The sequence below is a fragment of the Ochlerotatus camptorhynchus genome, unplaced genomic scaffold, assembly GCF_037179485.1.
Source record: "Ochlerotatus camptorhynchus isolate MF236.1 unplaced genomic scaffold, CSIRO-AGI_Acam_v1.1 ptg000266l, whole genome shotgun sequence".
Classification (NCBI taxonomy): domain Eukaryota; kingdom Metazoa; phylum Arthropoda; class Insecta; order Diptera; family Culicidae; genus Ochlerotatus; species Ochlerotatus camptorhynchus.
Genome location: NW_027040756.1, coordinates 2,433,980 through 2,459,677, shown reverse-complemented (window position 1 = coordinate 2,459,677; position 25,698 = coordinate 2,433,980). Strand labels below are relative to the sequence as shown.

At 37.8% G+C, this 25,698-nt stretch overlaps 1 protein-coding gene across 1 annotated transcript in view; it reads left to right on the top strand.

Moving 5' to 3' along the window:
* The first annotated feature begins 414 nt into the window (after positions 1-414).
* LOC135705404 (transmembrane protease serine 9-like) overlaps positions 415-25,698 on the top strand; it is a 130,055-nt gene continuing 104,771 nt past the window's right edge. The window contains exons 1-4 of the mRNA XM_065227134.1: positions 415-643; positions 771-942; positions 19,475-19,869; positions 19,941-20,295. Of these exons, the coding sequence (XP_065083206.1) occupies positions 494-643; positions 771-942; positions 19,475-19,869; positions 19,941-20,295 (1,072 nt within the window). The 5' untranslated portion in view covers positions 415-493. The remainder of the gene's footprint in view (positions 644-770; positions 943-19,474; positions 19,870-19,940; positions 20,296-25,698) is intronic.

The following is a 25,698-nucleotide window of genomic DNA, read 5'->3' as shown; positions in this document are numbered from 1 at the left end:
CACCTTAACATGGAAATGGTCACCCTAATGACAACATAAAAAATATGGGTCTAATATTTTGCGATAAGGAGCAAAACTACATTTTTTTTTGAAAATCTAAGAACCACTAAATCGTTTTGCTATGGAATGGCTGACATTGTATATTTTGGTCATGCACATTTCTATTTGACTTCAACTCAATTTTACCCACAGTGCCAACGACTAGCACATGCTTCTCTCACCGCACCGGTGGGTTTCTGTTAACTCGTCGCTTCTTCACACCATCATCGATCCGTTGTAGATACCCCCCGACTTGGAACACTTACTTTCGTGGCGAGGAGCGGTGTGACTTTTTTTTTTCGTGCGGTATTGTTCGTTTTTGGGAGACAATCTTACTTTCGATGGCTGTGGCATCGAAAACGACTGAGGTAAAACACGTGGATAAGGTTTTGGTCAGTCGGTAGAGCCGTTTAGTTCAACTTCATTAGCTGCCCGAGCCGTGTGTGCGCATCGAATGGCATCGTGTGGGGAGCTGGTGGCGATTCTGTCGGTCCTGGTGGTTGGCATCCACTGGTTGGCGATACTTCCGGTGACTTCCGGGGGGCAGTTTCAAGCGGTTGGGGCGAAGTGGTCCAGTCGTTTCGGATTGGGAGCTCGAGAAAATGTAAATATGTTTGAATTAGTAACGAGGTGTTAATTGGTGGTTACGGGTCGAGTGTGGTACGATGGTGATGATTGATGGGTGAAATTGTATTTTTCTTTATTTTATAAACCGTTTGGCCACATTGAAGGAGGTAGCTGTGAGCGAAGGCAATCATTCGGATACAGGAGAACAGGAAAACGAAGACTTGAAGGCACCTACATCGAATTTAGGCTGGTTGACGTGGTTGACGAATGTATTTCGATTGCCAATTGTTAGTGTCTTTGCATATCGTGCAGAACCGACTAGCTGTCCGTTATGTGGTGAGTAGCGTTGTAACGGTAATTTAACCGATTGATTTTTCGCATTTCGATGAGCAATATGTTTATGTTTATGACTGCTTGTTTGCATCAATTGCCAGCCAGAATGCCTAGCCTACGAAATTCAAGCTGTAATGGCAATGTGGTAATCAATTTTCATGATTGTTCTTCTATTAGAAAGGTGTGAATCGCCTTAGACCTGATTGAAATCAATTAGGTTTACCGTGTAGCAACAATGACGTAGGGGCCTCATAGCCTAGTCAGTAAAGGCACGGTATTATCAAGCCGAAGGCGGCGGGTTCGATTCCCGGTCCGGTCGAGGGAATCTTTCGGGTTGGAAATTTTCTCGACTTCCCTGGGCATAGAGTGTCATTGTGCTTGCCACACAATATACAAATTCATGCGTTGGTAATTGGCATCGAAAGCTCTCAATTAATAACTGTGGAAGTGCATTTAGAACACTAAGTTGAGAGCACGCAATAAGCTAATATGCGCTAAGCAAATAAGCTTGAAATGCGAATAAGAAGAAGAAGAACAATGACGTATACACCAAAAGAAAAATTGATCAAGGAAACAACGTTGTTCAGGTATCCTATTTTCATTCAACTAAGCTGTCAATTTATTTCGGAAAAGTGAATATACGTGTTATTTTTATCATTATTGGGAAGTACAACGAAATACGATGGATATTTTACTTTAGAATTTCTCCTAAAGCCCACAGAGGCACTGCATAACAAATTTATTCCGTGATCTCTTGCAGATTTCTGTGTAAATTAACATTATTGGCATGTTAGTTGGTGTGGTTTTGGATGGTTCATATGGGGTTCTCATATGCTTCCTAGTATTGCTGTAGCTGAAGCTCCATGCTCCTGGATATATTCTCAAGCTCTGGTAGCTCTACAAACTACTAAATATTGAGTCGAGCAAGGGACTTCAGTGGAATAGCTCTATCTAAACGAGTCGTTAGATTGACTCCTTAGATGTTGGCAGCCCCCTTCAACAATCTAGAATGCAAGTTCAGAATTACTAAGATAGCAAAAACCAGCAAGCACAACTGAGTCGTGATGCTTTTTTCCCCTTTGTTCGGGACATAAAACCACTGCGACCAGTAATATGATCTAGTATAGTATATACCATGTCCTTAGTTAAGTTCATGTCGTATTACTCCATCACAGTTGTCATTCTTGCCTTCATAACAAGGAATCGATTCTTATTGAAAGGTCCCGCTCTTTATACCCTTCCAAGAGTGAGAACACCCTCCAAAGGCGCGCCCCTTTCTCAGTCAAATTGATATCTTTTGCAACAAAATTAAGCAATGACTCCAATAATGACATGCATCAGAACCCTAGTCTTAACCACTTTAAACTAGGGAACAACGAATAGAATATTAGGAATCACATAGATGAATGCAAACTAACTCGTGTTTTCCTTGTTTTAAGATCACTTCGATAGACAACAAGGCATAAAAATCAACAAGGACTAAGATGTGATCCTTTGATTACTGAAAAATTCTGTTCCCTCAGCATGCTTGGTATACACATTTGTACACACCAACTGCTCATTTGTTAATAACTTTTCACTCAGTTGTTGAAATTTGTTTTTCTTTAAGGTAATTGATAGATTAGGAAGCTTACTATAAATATGCAAAAAGTAGATAAATCTTAACATTTGAATCAACACCAATGAATTTTCACTCTTATAGTCCAAGATGTGTAGCGAGCATTTCTCACTTCATTTTCACAACGCAAAAACAAATACAGTTTATTACTAGAATTAAAATCTACTTTGTTTTATGTATCTATAACAAGCTTAAACTCTATTCTATCTACTGCTTCAAAAAGAACTATGTTTTGTCAACTCTGTGTCAAGTTATTTGCAAATGAGCAGTTCGTGACCAAAACTGTGTATGCCAAGCATGTCCCTCAGTTTGTAGTAGTCAGGACTAGGAATCGGTGGTAGATCTTACATTCCGTAACGTACCACGAAACGGTGATCTACCCACGTTATGGACTAGTCGAGAGGCTTAGGGGCTTCCACAATGCGACAGACCGGGCGTTCTGGTTTGGCTGGAAAATTAGATATGGACTTGAAAGTGATAACAGGTTGCATACCAATCACGTGTTTTGTGATGAACTGAAGTAGTTTTTTTGCCCGTTGGTCGAAGCCTCGAATTCCCGTTTGACCAAGAAACTGGAACTACGTTCATAGTGACTATGTGACTACTATTAGGTTTCAAAAAGAAAGCTCTAAGCTTATGTGGGCATATTATAAGTTGAGTTAGGGAAGCGTTGGGTGAAATCTTCCATTTTTATAATTAAGAAGTGAAAATATCTAAACTTTTCTGCAGTCTGCTGCAAATAAAACGAAAACTTTTTCCTTCAGCGGAAATGCTTGTGTCATCAATGAACAAAGATTTGTGGCAACCCTGGGTAAATCAGAGAGGTCCGAAGCAAAAATGTTATACAATATAGGTCTAATAATACTACCTCGAGGAACTCCCAATCTAACAGGTAGTCGATCAGATTTGGAATTAACCTGTAGAGTTCTTTAAGTTAAATATTTTTTGAATTAATTAAAATAAATTTTGAATTAATTTCATAATACAGAGTAGAAACTTAAACTTTTTCAAACTAGCAATCAATCCTTTATGCCAAATACTATCGAACACTATCGAAAGTTTTTTCTATATTCAGAAGAGCAACTCCAGTTGAGCAGCCTTCAGATTTGTTTGAACGAATCAAACTTGTAACTCTTAAGAGTTGATAAGAATGAGAATGAGCCTATGGCGAGATCCAAACTGCTCATCTGCAAAAATAGAGTTCGTATTGATGTGAAGCATCATTCTATTTAACATTATCTTTTCAAAAAGTTTACTTATTGAAGAAAGCAAACTTATTGGACGGTAGCTAGAAGCTTCAGTTGGATTTTTATCCGGCTTCAAAATTGGAACAACTTTTGTATTTTTCCATTTATCAGAATGGAAACATTATTAAAATAATTTTACAAAGAATAACAATAGACAATTTCATCATCGCCTGGAGCTTTCATATTATAAACTTAGATCTTATTTCGTCCAAATCAGTCCCCCAGGAATCATCAAAAATATTTTCCCGAGAGAAAATATTCAGATAATTCCGAGCAACTTGATTCTTAATAGGACTTGTAAGACCAAAATGAAATTATGGGAATTCTCGAATTGCTTAGCACGTTTCTGAGCTTTTTGTTTGGAGCTCGGATCTCAGGGCACATTATTCCTCAGGGCAGAGCATCACTTTTTAATTTGCTTTTGCAAATCTCGCTTGATAGTTTTCATGGCAGTATCACGTGTTCTTTGATACTGCCACCTACGGACATTTTTCAGGCGGATCAAGAGCTGAAGATCGTCGTCTATTATAATTGAATCGAATGTAACCTCACATTTTGATACTGAGGCAGCTCTCGCTTTAACTATAGAAGTAGTCAGAGGTTCGAGAGCATAATAAATTTCATCTTTGGTTTGCAAAGGAATATTTGGATCAAAGTTATATTCCATAAATGTTCGATATTACTACCAATCAGCTCTATGGTAATTGAAAGTAGAGCAGTTGGGATTAGAAATTAGGATTTATCAAAACTGGAAGGTGATCAAAACCGAAGTCAGCATGGGTAACCAGTTGGCTATAAAGTTGACTTGAGTTAATTAAGAATCAATGGTTGAGGTTTTCTTGCTGAAGAAAAACACGTTGGGCAGTTTGGATATTCCATAGGCAGAACAACCATCAAACAGAAAATTTTCATTGGAATTGATTTGAGCATGATTTCATGAGCGGTGTTTTGCATTGTAATCACCAATAATGAAGAATTTAGACCTATGACGGGTAAGTTTCTGAAGGTCACCCTTGAGAAAATTCGTTTATTTGCCTACGCATCGGAATGAAAAATAAAACGTAGGTAAGTTGTTCTAATTTTGATTCGACAGAACGCCTAAACAAATACTCAAATGAAGAAAGAATTTGATGTTTGATTCGTCTATGAACAATGATGGCAACACCACCACTGGCTCCACTAAGACGATCATTTCCTTACACGCTACAGTTTACTCACCGGGTGAGTCGATCGTACTCACTTTCGTCCGATGTATCGAGTTGTCAAAAGCTCAGTAAACAAGAAATGTCAGACTGAGTAAAATCCACTCAGTCAGCAAAATCCTGGACTTAGAAAAAATGTCAACCATGTTGGAGGAAACGTCCTAGAAAACGGGTGAATGTTTCACTCAAAACGGGCGAAAATTCCTTCAGGTAAGTAGAAATTGCCATTGTTGAACCATTTTCTGCTCCGGTAGAATGAGTCCGGAGCAGATAATTTTCATTTCCTTAAGTAAAATCAAAACAAAAACCCCCCCGCAACTGAAAATATCGCTGAGTGGATTTGAATCAGTCCACGTGAGAACGTCGTTTACTCAATAGTGAGTCAACATAAGGCTACTCAATTTTGAGTAGCCCTACTTGCCGCTGAGATGAGTACATTCGACTCAATTTTGAGTTGACCAGAATAAGCGTGTATGGTCAGATTTAGGCCGTTCGCAATGCTGTTATATTTTATATGGACTGTGTCAATTTGAATCTACGTAGAACAGAAAGGCACCCCTCGCAATGCTAAGTTGCAGTTTCATTATTCGAGTACTAATTTGCACTACATTTGCAGCTGCTCGAATATTCTGTTTTATTTATGAGCGGGTTAGAAACACGAATGGAATTCTGTTTCAAATTTCTATGGATGTGTGGAGCTTCTAATCTGACAGATGGCAGACGGCCTGGGAGGAAACGAGGTGACGAAACGAAATCTCATTCTGTTTTTGCTCGGAGCCGACAAATTTATCGAGCAAATTTGCTTTACATCATAGAAATTTCTCAGGAAAACAGATGACTCATAATTTTCCCTAAGGTCTTCAGATGATTAGAGATCTACAAAAACTTCCCTTGTTTTTCTTTCAATACTTCTGGTTCATCATGGTTGCTCAGAAATTATTCCAAAGGCCATCAGGTGATAAGAGAGCTTCATTAAATCCTCAGGATATGTGAACATGCCTTCAGGTTAAATATGTACTTTTCTGAAGCTATACTATACAACCATTCAAATTACTCTCAGATATTCTCTCATGATACCACGTGACTCAGAATTTATACCAAAGATCTTCAGGTAATCCGATCTGACCAGATCAATACTTCTGGATGATCAACTATTATTATGAAGATCTTAGACTGTACAACATTCAAATGTCATTCCTCGGAGATTCTTTCATGATACCAGGTGTCTCAGAATGTATTCCAAAGACCTTCGAGTGCTCATAGGTATTCAAACACGTCTCAGGATATTTTCTCAATACTTCAGGATCATTAAGTTTTATTCTGAACATTTTCAACTGTCCAACAATTCTAATAACACAGCGTTCACTTGGCTCTCGACAGAAGTAGGCCACGCTCGATGTGTGTCACACGATCGTCTGTTTTCTCGGCAGCAACCATTGTGTGGTCCTCCTCATTGTTCTTCATCAGCAGTTCTTTCGGTCGATGCGTCGTCGACTTTGGAAAGGAACCGTTTCGTGATGAGTGTGTGAGTGCTGACCACGTTTTGCGTCCATTGCTGCAATGGAAGCGCTCTGCCCCCCGTTGGCGGTACTGCCATATAATGAAACCACTAGAAGCGGATCCTGTTCTGAAGGAGGATGCTTTTTGGGTAGTGGTAGATAAGGTGTTTATTGTGTTGTACCTTTTGACTATAGTTTTAAGATGTTCTGTAAAGTGAACAAGAATCCTCGGCTCAGTGAAGTTAGTTCGATTGAGCCTTATCAAATAAATTAATGATAAAAAACAATTCAAATAACGTCTCTTCGGTATTATCTCGTGATACCAGGTGTCTCAAAAATTATTGCAAAAACCTTCAGGTGCCTACAGGTCTCCAAATCTTATCAGGATATTTTTTGAATACCTCAGGATGATCAAGTATTATTCTGAAGATCTTCTACTGTCCAACTACCGTCTCTCAGATATTCTCTCGTGATATAAGCTGTCTCAGAAATTATTGCAAAGATCTTCAGGTGCTAATAGTTCTCCATACACATCTCTGGATATTTTTTCCAAAACATCCTGGTTCACTGACCACCCTGCATGTTTTGATGGCAAAATAGTCCGGGATCTTTTCTTGGGGTTCGTACTCGTTACCTGATACTAGATTACGTTGTTGTAATCATTTTGTTCCAGGAAACATTTTTTAATCAGAATCACCGTTCGTACTAAAATCACCGAAGCAAACAAAATTTACACACACACACATAGGTACACAGCAAAAAAAATGTAATATGGATCAACGTTATTCAAGCTGATGTATGAAATAATGATGTAATAGCAAAAAGCAGATACAATATTACATCAATGGATGTAATTTTGTTCGCAAAATCGATGTACACCGTACAATGTGATATTACACAACCGATGGATTGACCTGGTTGCAGCAGTTTCGATGTAATATTCAACAACTTTTTTTGCTGTGTAGGTATGAATGCAAATGACCTTTTTAAACTATGCGTTGCGCTGATCGTATTGCAGTTTCATTTCTGACAGTTTCAAATTTTAGAACAGTCGAGTAATTAGAAACAATTTTGAAACTCAGCATTGCGAACGGCCTTAAGTAACGTTTCAACAATTAACAATTTGCACGTTATGAACTCTCAAAAAGTTAAATAGCTCGTCTTAATTATTTTAAGAGATGAAGTATTCCAATTGAAAATATGTAATGATTTCAAATCCATTACTAAATTTCAACGTCATGGCTATGTTATTAGCAAATTTAACTGCAGTTTGAATATAATGAAGTATTGAGTTAGTTTTCAGCATTTCAGTAATCATGTCGATTAATAATTTCTGTAAAATTCCATTTTATGAGCGGTAATGCTAACGAAGTCATAATTATGTTGACTAGAATTTTTATTTTTATTTCTACCAACTGCAAGGAGGATAGCAGTCTAGGTAGCTTCATTTGCTTGCTGATCATTGTTAGCATAACTTGTAGTTTATGAGCTATTTGTACCTACGGGTACGAATGTAGAATTTGTACCTGTTCAGGAACGTAGAGCGTTTCCTACCAATCGCTTCGAACGAGATTGTAGGTACGCTTTGCGAATCTTACATGTCAAAAAAGGGTTTGTGGTTTCCACCACAAATTGAACATTTAAATTTCTTAGGATGCTTCTTCACATGACAGACGTCCTTTGCGTGAGAGGAATCACCACAATTCATGCATTTAGCTGGCATGTAGCAATTGTTTGTTGCGTGGCCCCATCCTTCAGATTTCCTCCAGTCTTCCTGAAATGTTCCCAATTCACTCGGACATGGAGCATAAGGCTAACTTTTTCTATGGCTTTAAGATTGCTTAAGCTCAGTAGACCTGAAGTGAAATAAATAAAAATCATTAGATATGCGTGAATCACCAGGACGGGATTTCATTTTTTATTCCAATTACTTGGACTGGCACAACTCCAAGTTATTTTGTCAATTCATCTTTGATCTGATCCAGGGATTCACCACCGGTCAGATATATGATGGCAACCTTGAACGGATGTTCAGATTTAGCGTCGTAAGTAAAACAATTGTGTTGGAGACGTTTGAATCCGTCCAAGGTTTCAGCCAATACACGGCATTCACTACGATGACCAATTTGAAGTGAAAACTAGAATTTAACGAAGTTCTAAAGTTCCGGGCGAAGAGCATGGAAATCGGAAGTTGTTATCACAATAGGGGGAATCTTTTCCTTCTTGGCATTAAGCCGGCAAAATTTACTAGATTTTTTCCTGGATGATGGATCTTTCTTATCATCCGTCAGCAAATCAAATTGATTGCTTAAATTAATTTCATCACAAGGGGGATCTAGAGATCACCCTTTTCTTGTGCACTTAGGTGTCGTGGCGCACCAGTAACCTTTTATCCAAAGACTTCCAAGCAGATTATTTTAAGAATCGATCGAAGAGGAATTTTCCAAATCAATATCCAAGCATAATTACCTCGGGTAGGTTCCAAACAAGGTAGAAATTTTACAGGAATATTGAGCAATGAAAAGTGCTGTTTAAATTTGTTGTAGCTTTAGGTAGCAGTAACACTTCCTTCAGCTAAAAGCAAATAGATTGCGGACTGGAACAATTCACCTTGGTTTTAGTGACTGGTGACTGACCAAGCGATTCCAGCGTAGTGTTAAGAGTTGAAAATGATGATTCAAGGTTTGCGGTAGCTTCTACATCATCGTTGTGAATTTGAATCTATGTTTTAAACATAAACAACATGAAAACAGAATATGAGTTTCCTTGCTCAACAATTTATCTAGGACAGCTACTTTCGCAGCGTTTTCTCTAACTGCTCTATCACACTGAACGCAGATTTTGTGACCTTCAATCACGTACTTTATGTAATGATGTAAACCCTCGCGATATTTTGTCGAAATAGTCTTCCAATTTTTTCGCAGAATATTGGCATGCACATTCAAAGGATTGCAGCATTGCTTTTGCTTGGCTGCATAAAATCGACCCTACTGATTTGCATGGCGTTTGCACACAGTTTTCAAACAAAAAACGCCGGACCGAAGTTTGAACAGGTTCCATTCCCAGATAAGCACAACCCGCATAAATGTGAACCATTACTTGACCTTACCAAAAATCTTTAAAAATTGTTTATAATCCCTGTTAAACTTTTTCTGAAATGGTTATGGAACTTTACGTGAACGTTTGTGTGATAAAGTTTTAACCTTATGTATTGTGGTGTTTTGGAAGTGGACCTTACAAATAATGGGTTGTTAAGAACCATTACCATTCCAAATTCTTGTTTTCTCCATACATTTTATTAAAGGACTTATATTATAACCTTTTTGTTTATGATTTCAGAACTTTAATGGTAATGGTTATGGTAGTCAGTAAGGTCCATGGGTGCTTTTGTAACATTGATCAACTTTATGTGGAATATGTCACGAATTGGTTGCCTGTAAATTAAAGATTATCAATTCACCAATTGACCGATAATACAAAAGCAAATATTAGCAAATTTGTTGCAGTATAATTTGTATCTTTCAGATTAATGCCGATCGCGATGGAACCTTGAAGACACCTCAGCGGGAGTTCTGCCATGCCATCTATCGTACATTTCATCCATCATCTTCAATCTGCTAACTTTATTGCTTCCACTTGAAAAATGTTTTATTGTTGAAATTTGTAGCTGATTATGATTTAACTTGAAAAGACATAGAGGTTTTGTGCCTACGGGAGAAGAGGTAGTTAAATTATTTTCACTCCCGCGGGTTTTCCCCTCTATCAATAAAAAAAAAATATATTCAACACATCATAACTCCTTCCTATTATTCAGCTACGAATGTAACAACGATGGTGAGTTCACCATGTTATATCTTCATTTTATTCCAGCAGACAGCAATTTCAAATTTATAAAAAAAAAATCTACATATGCCAGCAACACTGACTGGGTGTATCCTATGGCTTACCTTCCCTACTAACATAATTCCTAAATTCCCGAGACATTTATGAGGGGTCGTAGAGTTCTCTGCATCTCTCTTAAGTAAATGTTGGACTAACATACCTTTCCTATCCCTACCAGTTGTAAGGACGTGGCCAGGACAATCCTTATCTGTTGGAGCGGGATGTTTCTTTATCTGGGAGATAGTATTTATTTCCTACTTACTATCTGTCCGGTTACAGAAATCCGTCTTGCTCTTATAGTTTTGAATTCGTACCACCTACGATATTGTGCAACTTGTTCGATGCTAATGCTAATGCTAATGCTAATTTTTGGTAAGGTCAATTTATCGTTTGCGTTTATGCGGGAATCCAATTGAACACATCCTTTTCTACTCAAAAGTAACAACTGCAAACCTAAAGGTCCCTTTAGACTATCTGATTTTGACCACCACCATACTAAAAAATCTGCTCGATTTTACTTTCGACACACTTTGTCGATCCCTCCTGTTTGCTGGTGTTCACACGGCTTGCACATGTTGAAAGAACTGTCAACTGTATCAGGAATCAACAGTAAATACTTCCATCATGAATTGAAAATTCTGTAAAGATTTCTGAAGTACTGTATTTCTGCTCTGAATATATATGAACTGCCCTGAAGTTCAATAAATTTCTCAGTAGATCTCCCAACATCTCTAAAGTTCTGTACATTTGTTGTGGATTCTTGGACTTCCATAAAGTTCTGCAGATTTATCTGAAATTCTTTGAAATTCCCCAAAGCTCTACAAATGACCTGAAAATATTTGAACTTCCCTGAAGTTTAAAAATTTTTTCTGAAGACATACGAATTTCTCTGAAGTTGTGTAAATACTTCCAAAGATCGGCGAACCTTCCCGAGGTTCTGTGAGTTTTGCTGAAGTTTTGCAATTTAGTCTAAAAATTTATGAACCTTGTACTTCATATCAACCCATTTCCAACTTCCATGGAGTTCTGCAAAATCTTGGACTTCTGTACTTCGCTGAGATTTGTTTTTGAAATTGAAGTACTTTTCTGAAATTTTACGAATTTTTCTGAAGATCTCACGTTTTTCTGAAACTGTGAAGCTTTCTGAACCTCTGAATGTCTCTGAAGATCTGCAAAATTCCTTGTAGCTCTGAAGATTTCTCCTAATATCTACTCTTCTGAAGTTCTGCAAATATCTTTAAAGTTCTGTAAAGTTAATGAAGCTCCGTAGTTCTATTCTCAATATCTACGAATTAACTTGAGGCTCAATAAATTTCTCAGTAGATCTGCCAACTTCTCTGCGGTTTTGTAAAATCCTCTGTAGGCTCTCGGGCTTCCCCGAAGATCTTCTAAATTACTTAAAATTCTCAAAATTTGTCTGAAAATATTTGAGCTTCCTTGAAGTTTTGAATGTTTCTCTCAAGATCTACAAATTTACCTTAAATCGTAGAAATATTTTTTTTTTAAATCGCCGTGCTTCCCAGAAGTTCTGCAAATTTGATTGAAGATCCATTAAATTTTCCGAGATTCTAAAAATGTATCCGAAAGCAAACTTTTTTGAAGGTCTTCAAATTTATCTGAAGGTCTATGACCATTCTTGTGATTTTACCAAAAGTTCTGTTTATTTTTTTTTTCAAAGTTTTTTTTTCCTTGATTTGTTTTCCATCGATCTTGTTTTCCGTACTGAGCACCAATGCTACCGATGCCAGGAAGGCAGCTCCCACACCTGGACCCTACTTATCGACCCATCAACACATGAACCGGGGACCAACGGCTTTACTTCCCTTCCGAAGGAAGGCGAGATCAGAGATGTTATGCCTCAGAACATCCCGGCGGCGCCGACTGGGATTGAACCCAGGCCTGCTGGGGTGAGAAGCAATCACGCTTACCACTGCACCACCGGCGCCGCTGTTTTTTCAAAGTTCTGTAGCTTTGTTCTGAAAATCTACGAACTTTTCTGATGTTCGATAATTTTTCAGTAGATCTCCAAACTTCTATGGATTTTTTTCAAATTTCACTGTTGATTCTTGGACTTGTCTGAAATTCTGCCAGTTTCCCTGAAAATTTGCAAAATTTCCCTTTTAGTTTTACAAATTGATCTGAAAACATTTTAGCTTGCTTAAAGTTTTGAAAATTTCCTTGCACATTTTTTGAAGATCTATGATCTCTCTTTCAATTTCTGTAATATATTCTGAAGTTTTGTGGTTCTTCAAGATCTACGAATTACCCTGAAGCTCAACAAATTTGTCAGTAGATTGCCGAACCTCTCTGAAGCTCTAAAATATTCTTAGAAGGCTCTCAGACTTTTCTGAAGGCCTGCAAATTTCTCTGAAGCTGTTTTAAATTCCCTAAAGGTCTAAAAATGTATTCCTAACTTATTTTAGATTCTTTGAAGTTATTAAGATTTCTCTGAAGTTTGACAAAGCTGTGTACATATATAAAAAAGGTGAATTTCTCGTAAGTTGTGAAAGTTTCTGTAAAAATCCACTAACATCCCTGAGATCCTGGAAATTTCTTTGAAAATGTGATATTTTTTCTGAAGTTCTGTTTATTTATTTAAAACTCTTACAGCTTTCTGAAGTTCAGTTCTACTTCCCTGAAGCTAAACAAATTTCTCAGTGAATCTCCAAACATCACTGAAGTTTTATTAATTTCTGTAAGCTGTGTAGCTTGGTCATTCTCTAAAACAGGCCTGATAGGACTGGGAACTTCAAATAATAATTAATCATTTCAAATGAACTAAATGTTGAGAAGACGCATCTGTGCACTTTAAAAATTCATACATGGAAACCACACAAATTCAAGAAATAAACATCATGTCAAGTAAAAAAAAATCCATGCCATGATCAAACCCTTACGGCACCTTTCGGCCAAAAACACTGGAAAATGAAAATCAGTCCAGTCATACACAGGACAATATTAAATTGTGCAATCGGTTTACCTTGCTGCTGCATGCCAACAATACACAATTCAAGTGCTCTTTTGCGGTTCAAATACATGAAATTTTAGAAGAAGAAAAATCAAGATTTTCACCTCACTTGCGGCTATTTTGCTGAATGAGTCAAATGAAAATTAAACACAAACCTATTTCGTTCGACAAATCAAACGACAAATCTAATCATTATGTCGAAAAAGTGTGAACCAATCAGACCAACAAATCAGATAGTCAAAACGTACCTTCAGCTGGGTTTATTCTGACGTATCTCAGGTTATTTTCGTAAACAAAGCTTATTGATATCAAGTTGGCCGTGACAAACTAACGGGTGATAACTAAAAATTCAGATTTTTAGTAAAAGACATGGGTAGAAACATGAAAACTGATGTACTCCATTTGACGGTAAACTACTCTTCATTAGGCCGGAACAAATATCAAGTTTTTCTTTTGTCACCCCCCCCCCCCTTCAAAATTTTGGAATATCACCAAGGGGGAAATAAAATAAAACTTTCAGTGTATATTTATTTTTCGCAAATTCATTTGGGTACGGATACTCGCTTTGCTAGATTTTACTATGTTCTTGTTGTTGTTGTTGTATCACCTAGTTCTTTTAAAGAATTTTCACATAAATTGGTGCTTGACCTGTACGGCATGACAGGTCTTTGAAATCGGATCAGTTTCAGTTGTTGGAAACGGATTTCATCGAACATCATTCCTAATCTTGTTTGGCAATTCACTAGGTAAGCCGTCTTCAATCTGATCGATCCCTCTTGTTCGTTGCGCACATCTTCGTCTTGTTCCAGTCGGATCACTACCAAGAACCATTTTCATTGGGTCGTTATCCGACATTATTACGATGTTCCCAGCCCACCGTAGTCACCAGATTTTTGCATTCGATCTAAATTTCTTAACTTACAAACCTTCTGCAATGATACTTAATGATTCACTTCTTTTCTACAGTGATTCAACAATTTCCGAGCTAAATCCAATCTTTTCAAAATTGGTTTAAAATTTTTAGAAGTGAGACCAAATCAGAAACGATTCAGGAATTCCTAACTGAGGTGACACTTTTCAAAGCAGATTCAAAACTGAGTCTGAACTTTTTTGAAACTTTCGAATAAGTCATCAATATTTTTCTAACTGAGCCTAAACTTTTCTGTTATGTTATTCAATCCTAAGTTGTCAAAGCTTTCCTGAAGTGATTCAACATATACCGAATCCAAGTTTTAAATAATTAGTTTTGCTTTTTCTGAAGTTAGGCAACATTAGCTGATTAATCCTTTTCCTAAATGAATCCAAGGTTTCCTGCATTGATTCAACTTTTTCCGAACTGAAACCAAACTTGTCAGAGTGGGTTTGACATTTTCCTAAGTGAGCTCCAGATTTTTGTTAACTGCTTTGGCATTTGGCAAGGACACATTCTTGCTTAGGTGAAAGTGTAGAAAGTTTTCCGAAGTGAACCGACAATTTTTTTTAACCTAAATGTTCCAAATGGTGTCCAACCTTTTCTCAAGTGGTTCAAAACCTTCCTTAGGGAGTCCAAACTTTTCTGTTGAGTGATTGAATTATATTGAGCTTTCCTGAAGTGATTTACCTAACTTTCAGCGTAGATTCCGTTCCCTTAGATCCCTTCCTCGGTCTTGGGAGATTCACATCCTTCGAAAAATAGGCTGAGATTTTAAAGAATGGACTTTCGTGGGTTCATACCTGATGGTAGATTTTTTTAAGTAAGCACAATTGTTGAGAAAACTGGGTTTACATTCACAAAAAGTACGTATTTTCATAGACATTTGGATTTGATCAGCCAAGTTGGATTTTGGCTCCGTCCTTTGAAAAACAGGCTTGGATGTTATAGAATAGACCTTTGTGAGTTCATGCGTGATGGTGGATTTTTTTTGAAGCCAGGTTGGATTTCGGTTCAATCTTTTGAAATTTGTGCTTGGATTTAATAAAATGGAACTTGCTGAATACCGAAAGGACGCACCTGGTTAATATTCACAAAGGAAGGTATTTTCATAGTAAATTAATTTTTCTGTTTCGCCGAACTGAATTTTGGCTTCTATCTTTAAAAAATAAGCTTGTATTTTAAAAGATGTTGCTGAATCCATACGTGAGGGTTGAATTTTTTCAAGTTTTGAGAATACCGAGCTTAAATTCACGAAAGTACGTACTTTCACAAAAACATTGATTTTCTGTTGCCTAAGGCTGAAAGCCTCCTAAATAAAGCTAAATTAATTAATTAATTGATTTTCTGTTCTGCCAAGTTGAATTTCGGCTCCGATCCTTGAAAATAGACTTGAATTTTATAGAACGAACTTTGCTGAATCAATACGTGATGGTAAATTTTTTGAAGCATGCACAATTTTTAGAAAACGTATTTTTATAGAAATTTAGGTTTCTTGTTTAGCCAAGTTGAATTTCGGAGTGGATTTTACCGAATTGCTGAATCCATACGTATTTTCATAGAAATTTGGTTTTTCGGTTCAGCCAAATTGCATTTTGGCTCATATCTTTGAAAAATATTGTATTATTTTGAATGGACCTTGCTGAATCCATACGTGAAGGTTGAACCGGGTTTGCAGACTTGGGAAAACACCCACCGGCACTGCGAGCCGTGCAAGAATATTGCTCCCCGTTCAAAGCTAACACGCACTCGGTTTCGGTACCTCTTGTCGGCTCGCCACCGATACGAACAAGAAACCTGAACGCGGAGCCGTTTTATTCGGCTTGGTGCCGTGCTATGGTTATTCGGTGCGCTCCGTGCGGCTCCGTGCCAGGGTCCGGTGCCAGACAGAATGCAGTGCTTCTTTTTTCCACTATAGCAGTCTGCTAATTTTTTTTCGTTCCTTTTCTGATTGACCTTTCCGGCGATACTGTACCTCTTTACTCCTATGAGAAAACCCCACAAACAACTGTCATTATGTGCGTGAAGCATGGCGGGCTGTTCCGTTCTCTGTCGCTCAAATGAAAAATCTCAAAGGGACTGTTCATTAACTACGTATACAGTTTTTTGGGAGTCTTGACCCCCTGAAATTTTAAAATTTCTATGGACCGTGGACAATTGCCAAATCCCCCCTCCCCATTGTCTACGTAGTTTATGAACAGCACCTAAGGAACTATAACTCTGTTAAGAGCCAATGCCGTCAATGCGATTTTAACCATGTAGCATTAATGCGGCAAATATTATTGCCTTAAAACCATAGTTTTTTTTCCCGCAAAGATCAATTAAAAGTTAATTTTGTTGTTCTTTTTTTCACTGCTGAATACAATTTGCTTCACTATAACGTTATTTAGAAAACTTTCTCTAGTTTACGCAGCGCGGCACAATATGTACCAAACATAATCGTAGACGAGAATTGGCGTTGACGGCGACTCTGTAGCTCTTTACTCCTATGAGAAAATCCATAAGCAAACATCAGACTGCGCGTGAAACATGGCGGACTTTGTACTATCCTTTCACTCCACCGAAAATTCCCATCAGAAAATGTCTATATTTGCCGAAAGAGAAAATTTTTCGACGGTGCCAACGAAAATGGCCAACACATCCGTATCCGAACGAACCCTGTTCCTGTCGAGAAATGACAGACGCAATTAAGAACGCGTTTTAAGTTTGCTTCGCACCATGGATTCTTATGTAAAGGGAAAACCTGCTTGCCCATTTTTCAAATTTCAGAACAAATTTCTTGAGTTCATCGAGTATAATGAAACTATGAGCTACTTGCTACCACTTCCATTGAAAAACTCAGTTTTGACAAAAACGCAAATGGGACCGAGTATAGCGCAACACCAACAACGAACGATACGAAATCATGAGCGGTTCGTTGGCTCCGTGCCGCACGGTGCCGAGCCGAAGCCCGTAGCACCGCGTTCGGGTTTCTCTTTTGGTTCGGTGGCGTGCCAACATGTTGCACCGACACCGGGTGCTTTATCGAAGAAACCCAGTGCTGTGCATACATGAGTAGGTTGCCACCGAGCCGCACCGAGCGGTGTTTTTACCAAGTCTGCGGGTTTGTAATTCGAAAAGATTTTTTTTTTGTTTTCCTTTTCTGCTAAGTTGGATTTTGATACTGTCCTTTGAAAGTTATGCTTAGATTTCATAGAATTGACCTTGCTGAATTCATATGTGATGATTATTTTTTTAAGCACATACAAAGCCAGGTTTATATTGACAAAACTACGTATTTTTTTAAAATTTGGTTTTTATGTTCAGCCAAGATGGATTTTGGCTCCTTCCTTTGAATATTACGCTTGGATTTTGTTGAATAGACGTTCCTGAATCCATACGTCTAATTAGATTTTTTGAAGCACGAACAATTGTTGAGAAAACTGAGTTATATTAGGGTAGGGAGGAAGTATCGAAAACAGAACGTTTTTTTTCATAACAACTGTTATGTTTGCGGTATTCCGCTTGATGGTTTATCCGGAATTTATCAATACCCAAAAATCAATTGCTTTGATCCTATTCATCTACATTATTGAAAGGATACAAAAACTTATGCGCGAAATGTCTTGTTGATAACTCGAGTGTTACACATAATAAAATTAACATTTGTGGCATTAGTGTAAACAATCACGGCTTCAAAGAAGTATTCACACTTAGAAATTATCGCCGACTTCGGTTATTTTTACCGAAATCTGAACAGCTGAACTGTCCGGTAAAATTTATGCAATTCAATTCAATTGCTTTTCAGCTACTTTGAAACTAAATCTCCACTAAAATGACAAGATTTGATCATTTAAAGAAGGTTGAACATCCCAACTAACAATTTTAGCTGCAGACTAGCTTATACAGCAAAAAATTGCCTTATGCAGCTAATTTTTGTCTTTATAAGCTGATTTGCAGCTAAAATTGTTTGTTGGGATGTTTTGAAATTATTTTCAAATTCAATAGCCTTTAAAATTAAAGTCAATGTTTTACCGAACGTTCAGCTGTTCTGATTTCGGTAAAATTTACCGAACACGATAACAAAATCTTAGTGTGTAAGGCTAAAGCGAATGCTAAGAAAAAATGTTAGCGTTTGAAATATACGGTTTAGATATAATGTAAAACGAATTTCAAATGTTTTATTTTTTTTTTGGTTTATTTTTTATCCCCCCCCCCCTCTCGACTGGTGCGAGCCTCGAGTGACAAAAGAAAAACTTGTGATTTGTTCCGGCCTTATAGAAAGAAAAAAATTAACATTTCAATACAGTCTGTCATCAGCGGTACGGCGTGGCTTTGTCATGATGTGTCAAAAAGAGCATTGTATAACTTTTGTATCGATTTGTCCAATACATCTCTTGATATTATCAGTTATTTGGATGCATTCAATAGCTCTCGAATGTATTGGATTACAAACAAGCTAAACATCTAAAATAAGAATCTATTGGATGACTTCAAGAAAATTTATTTTAATGTTATCAACTGCAAACAACGCACAGTATGCAACACTGGAGAACAAATGACATTTTTGCATTCGGTTTGATTGAAAGTTGAAAGGTTCAGATTTTTAGTTAAGCTACAGATTTTTTAAGGGCTTTCATGCAAAGACCAACTTTCTATATCGAAGTATTTCGGAGTATAAGAAAAAAATTAAAACATGTTATCTTTAAAATTCAATACCTCCTGAATGGAAATTTTGTTTTATATCGATAGAAGATAATTATGCAAAAAACTCCGGTGAACATTTTGTCGTCATCAGATTTTGAAAAAAAAGTGGGGACATTTTGAGATATTTGCATTTTATGTTTTCAACACTGGATAAAAATCTGATCATACCATTTGTACGTCCAAAACATTTACTTTAACGGTACCTAATTTAATGGTTGCAGAGATATATAACATTGAAAATAGGTGTTTTTTTAGAAATAGGCACAAAAAGGCGGGGGTCTACAGCGGCGAGGGGTAGGTCGATTGACTTAAGACTTTGGATTTTTCAATATTGGTCCATAGTTTCGTTCCAATCGTAGAGGACGAGCAATTTTGCAAATGTACTCGGTCACTTGAGATAGAATGTCCCATAGGATTGATTATATAAATAAGTGTGGTTTCATTCTTAAGGTTCCAATAAAGTTACATATGCTTTTATCCATTAAAACATTATCTATCCTATTAAAACTTTCGATTATTTCAGCTTGCGGTGCCAACAGCAACGTCTCTCGCATTGTCGGTGGCTCCGATGCCCAGGAAGGCAAATACCCCTGGATGGTCGCCCTCTACTACAACAACCGGTTTATCTGTGGAGGATCTCTCATAAACGATCGGTACGTCCTGACGGCGGCCCATTGCGTCCACAATACCGATCGAAGCTTGTTTTCGGTAAAGTTCCTTCTGTACGACCGCGGTAGTCCTGCACCGGAATCCTTTGAGCGAAGAGTTTCCTACATCATGACCAATTGGTTCGTGAATGCCGTCGTGTTCATTATGAATGATTTGGCTCTTCTTAAGCTCAATGAAACGGTGCCGATCAACGATAGATTGTACCCAGTTTGTTTGCCAAAGGAAGGAGAAACCTACGCAGGGTATGACGTGAGTAACTGGTCTGTAGGTTCTTATTTCCTCCACTAAACTAATCATTTTCACTTCTTATCAACTTGTAGGGCATCATTACCGGTTGGGGTAAACTGGGCAACTTCAGTTTTCCTAAAAAACTTCAAGAAGTCACCGTACCGATCCTGTCGAGCGAAGAGTGTCGCAACCAAAGTGACTACTTCAAGTTCCAAATCAACGATGGCGTCCTCTGTGCGGGAGTTCCCGAAGGTGGTAAAGACTCCTGCCAAGGTGATAGTGGTGGCCCCATGCATATCGTAGATCCGGACACTGATAAATACGTTCTGGCAGGTGTCGTATCGTACGGCTTTGGATGTGCTCGGCCCAAGTACCCCGGAATTTACGCAAGGGTAAGCAGATTTCTCTCGTGGATCAACTTCAACGCCCGAGATGCATGCTGGTGTAGTTGACCGATTGACATTTGAATAAATAAACAATTGCTGTACGAGTCACGAGTTGAATGCGCGAGGGGATGGCCTACAGACCTTCGCAAATTTCTTTGAACTCTCCCTGTTTGGTGTATGTGTCATATCGCGCGGTGTATCACATTATCCGCATAATAGCTCACCATCATCGTTCAAGTTCAATGTTATCTGTGTCGATGCGGTCGATGGGGTGTCTTCTTCCCGGGCTAGGAAGTGATTCATTTGTTTAACTGTTTTTCTTAGTAATCGAACCAAAGCAAACGGGGAAAAAGGTGAACGCTTCTTCCTGCTTTGGTCGATGGGTGAAAGTTCCAATTCGGGGACAAAGCCAATCATGATGTTTGAACTGGTTGAATTCATGTGCGATAGAGTTGAACGGCTTGTGTAGGTTTACGAAGCTCAATTTTTCGCAAGTTTTGAGAGAAGCGGTGATAAGATTGGCGAGAGAGAGAGAGAGAGAGAGAGTTGTGCAAAAATGCGATCAGAAATGCTGGTTGGTTTTCGGAATTTCTGCGGCGAACTGACTTGAACCGTTTTTTTTTGTGACCGAAACTGCCTTGCCTAGGTACGTTTCGAAATTTTCTGATGGTAGCTAATGGGTTCGGGGCGTGGTTACTGGAGTCGATTTCCTGGGAAAGAATGCAGTAAAGTTAAGTTATGCTGCACTTTTTCAGGGTGGTCTGCATAAATCAGATTTGCATAAAAGGGTAGCAGCTTGATGATTTATGTTACATAGAGTGACTAATAATATATTATTAATATAGTATTATGTACGGTGAAGATCACTGCTTCAGCAGTTTCATCCCTTTTACAAAGTTGGACTTACATACCGCATGGAAAACCAACGTTTGATCCGATGTTCGGAGACGAAAGACGATATAAAAAAATGTCTGTATGTGTGCGTCTTCTTTTAAAACTTGTAATTTTATTTGAATGGCAAAATTGCGTTAGCTTTACGGAACCGATAATTCATGTGTGTAACATTACAAATTCTACTTAAATCTACTTCTAGTATGTATGGGACCGATTACTCGCAGTTTAATCTTATCCAAAGCATACGCAAAACGATGAAAAGTGCGTTATGTCATTAGGGCCGCTTGCAAGTGTCGGTCTCAGGGTACAGAAAATTACATGACTTATTCGTAGTGTGAAGTTATTGTTAAGAACGTAGCCATAATTTATTTTTCGGGATCCTGGATTTGGATGAAAAGTAACGTTTTCAACTTGAAGAAATTTTCAAAAATTTCGAAAAATTGTTCAGGGCTGAAAATAATAAACTAAGCCTTGGAAAATTTAGCAAGGCTTTTAAATCGAACCAATTTTTCAGGATTCTGGCAATTTGAAGTAGTTGCGTGTGATGTTTGAGGATATTTCATAAGATTATTTGGTAATTCCTAGCATATTTGTAAGTACCTTGGCATTCTGAGTTACCTTAGCATTCTGATTTACGATGGAATTCTGAGTTGCCTTAGAATTCCTGAATTTTAAGGTACTTTTGATAAAAGTTGATAGTATGTGCAAGTATGAGGTGAATTCCTCCTGAATTCAAACGGGAATTTCACTTTCTCTTGTACTAATTTGCATTCACTATTAACTTTCACTATCACTTTAAACTATAACAGATGCGTATTTCGTTTACTACTTGAAAACTTCTTCAGTGTCTAGTCAGCTGAGGAGGCTGCAAAGACTAGCTACTCTCTCAATAACTGGTGCAATAAGCAGCACACCAAGTATGGCACCAGATGCTCTACTTTATCTGCTTCCGTTGCATCAATTTATTCAAGTAGAAGCCGAAAGGAGTGCATTGAGGATCCGACGGTCACAGCACTTCCTTGAAGATGATCTTAGAGAACATATGATATGCCCTACGACGCCTTCCGTGGCGAAATCCGTTAAACCTACCACAATATGGAGATCGATGCAGATTATTGGGACTGCAGACGCTTGAGCAGAGACGGAATGATGCCCAAGCGGTGTTTGTAGCTAAACTTCTCACAGGAGAAACTGACGCACCGGAGTTACTAGGTCAACTTAACCTTTACGTTCCTGAACGATTACTTCGCCACCGGAACTTTTTACTGCTTGAGCCCCGCAACTCCTTGTACGGCCTTCATGATCCTGTCCGCTTTATGTCGACTAGGTTCAACGAAGTCTACATCCTCTTCGACTTCAACTCTACTGTGGCAACATTTAAGCGTAGACTGACTGAATTGCATTAATGGATCGAGTGCGATTCGTTATTGTGAAAGGTGAGTAATATTCCATTGCTCCTAAATTGTAACGATTATGCTACCTGTATCCTTTTTTTCTGGTTTCACCACTGCCGACGAGGATTGCTTCGGATGATGGATGTCCAATGGAGCTGATAGAATTATATTTTTTTTTAAGTTTTTGACTACAATTGATATTTGAAGTCATGTTCACTTTATATTATGTTCACGGATGTGCTTATTTTGTAATTTTTGTACTGTATTGTGAAAAGATATGGGGTTTTTACGCCATTTAAATTGGCTTTTCCCCATCACATTCATTAAGACGACAAAAAGTCAGATGAATAAATAAATAAATAAATCCTAAAATGTTCAATATTGATTCCTTAGTTTAGTGCATGTTGTATTACTCCACCTCTATTGAGAAATGATGAAGTATTTGGGTTTTTTACAGTTGTCATTCTTGCATTTATCGCAAGGATCCGACTCTAATCGAAAGGTACCGCTGTTTATACCCTTCGGAGTGTTGAAACACCTTCCAAAGGCGCGCCCTTTTGTCAGTCAAAATTTGATTCCTTAGCAAAAAAATTAAGGAATGACAGCAATAATGACCACCCGAGCAGGAGAAAAAACTAATGAATACCCAATTCTGATCTGATACCAAAATTTAGTATTGACCAGCATGACATAAGAGGTAAAATACCAAAGAATAATACCAAAAAATTGCAAGAAAAATACTTTATTAATATTTGATACTAAAAGAATACCTGGGTTGTATTCTTTTGGTATTACATTATTATAATTTGGTATTGGAATGGTATTGTGGGCACATTTTTTTGGTATTTTACCTCTTATGTCAAGCTCATCCATACCAATTTAAGTTATCGAGATATTCGTTCCTGCTCGGGCATGCATCAGACCCCTAGTCTTAACCACTTCAAACTAGGGAACCACGAATAGAAGATTAGGAATCACATAGGCGAAGACTAACTAACTAATTTTTCCTTGTTTCAAGATCATACTCGGTAGACAAAGCCGAGTCTTGTCACATTCAACAAGGCATAAAAAGTAACAAGGACTAAGATGTGTTCCTTGGATTACTGAAAAATCCTGTTCCACTAGTTTGAAGTTGTTAGTACCAGGAATCGGTAGTAAATCTTACATCCCGTAACGTACCACAAAAAGGTGATCTATCCCCGTTACGGGGCAAAAAAGGCCAACGACACGCGACGTTCCCATCCTTCAATATGTATATGAATCGGAATGACGTCGAAATGCTGTTAAATTCCTTTCAATATTTATATTTTCGGAATCAAGGTAACGTCTGGAGACCGTAAATCGATGTCGTTTTCAGTTCCAGAAAAAGAGAGAAATACTGTCAAAAACACTTCAATATGAGCATTTTTGAGAATGGAATAACGTCTAGAGACCGGATATGGAAATCGGAATGACGTCTAGAAATAGAAAACAAATGTCTTGAAATCCAAGATGGCAGCTACAGGATACAGGAAAAGTTGGAAATACTGTCAAATACTCATCAATATAGGTATTTTCGGATTCGCGGTGATAGCTACGGACTAGCATTTACTGTCCGATGCCATATTGAATTCCAAGATGGCAGCTTCTGGTTACAGATAAACTGGATAGTACTGTTAAATACCCTCACAATATGGGTAAGTTCGGAATGGGGACGATATGTAGTGGCTCAAAATCGATGCCCGACGCAATTTTGGAATCTAAGATGGCAGTCCTCTATTTTTATAAAACTGTCAAATACCCTACAATAGACGTAAAATTGATGGCTGACTCCATTCCGGCATTCAAATTTTCGGCATCTACACGTTGTCCTTGTTTAGAAAATATCCATATTGTAGAGTATTTTACAGTTTTTCTTGAAACAATGGCTGCCACCTTGGATTACAAAATGGCTTCGGACATAGTTTTTCGGCATATACACGTCGTTCCGGTTCTGATAATACCCATATTGTAGGGTATATGATAGTTTTTTTTTAACCGAGAGCCACCATGTTGGATTCGATTTTCGACATGAAAATAACCATATTATAGGGTATTTGACAGTTTTTTCTAAATTCAATGGCAGGCATCTTGGATAAACAAAAAATTGCGTCAGACATTGATTTTCGGCATCTACACGTCAGCCCCGTTCTAAAAATACCCATATTATAGGGTTGTTGGGTCGATAGGTAGGGTTCAGGTGTGGGAGCTGCCTCTCTAACTGCTCAGCACGGAAAACAAGATCGTATCATATTATAGGGTATTTGAAAGTTTTTCTGAAGTCAATGACCGCCATCTTGGATTCAAAAATGGCGTCAGACCTCGATTTTCTGGATGTACGCGTCGTACTTGTTCCGAAAACAACCATATTTGATAGTTTTTCTGAATCTGAGTGCCGCTATATTGGATTCCAAAATGGTGTCAGACAAATATTTTCGGGATGTACACGTCGAACACGTCCCGAAAATAACTACATGTTAGAAGTTGCCTCCCTGGTACAGTACTACCGAAGTACATAGAATTTCGAATGTTGAGACTTTAGCACAAATGTCCAACAAAATAATTAATAATTTCAGGCAAAAATCGTTGCAATCCTCAATTGCAACGATTAATTCCCTTTATACTTAGATAAGATTTAGTTTTAGTGTTTAGTTTTAAGATATCAATTGTTATACTGACATGCAGGTTAAAAAACCTGTTTAAAATACTGAATTGCCAAGACATGAACAATGTAAAAACACTTAGATATATATCATAACAATTAAGGCTGGTAAGTTACTGCAGTAACTGGAGCACCTAGGTTAAAATGAAATGTAATTTATTTTGAATTTGGAACAAATAAAGAGTTAAAAAAAAAAAAAAAAAAAAAAAAAAAAAAAAAAAAAAAAAACTACATGTTAGGAAATTTGACAGTTTTTCAGAATCTGAGAGCTGCCATTTTGGATTACAAAATGGCATCAGAAATAGATTTTCGGCATTGGTAGAACAATGGCCGCTATCTTGATTCAAGCTACTTCGAGTCAGAGGTGAAATCCCGTCAAAACAACACAATTCCAGTTATTTCAATGTTGTTATGTCTCGTATGCAAAGTGACAAACATTTACTAGAAAACGACCAGCGGCAGTTTTGTCGCGACAGAATGGAAGAATGGCATGACA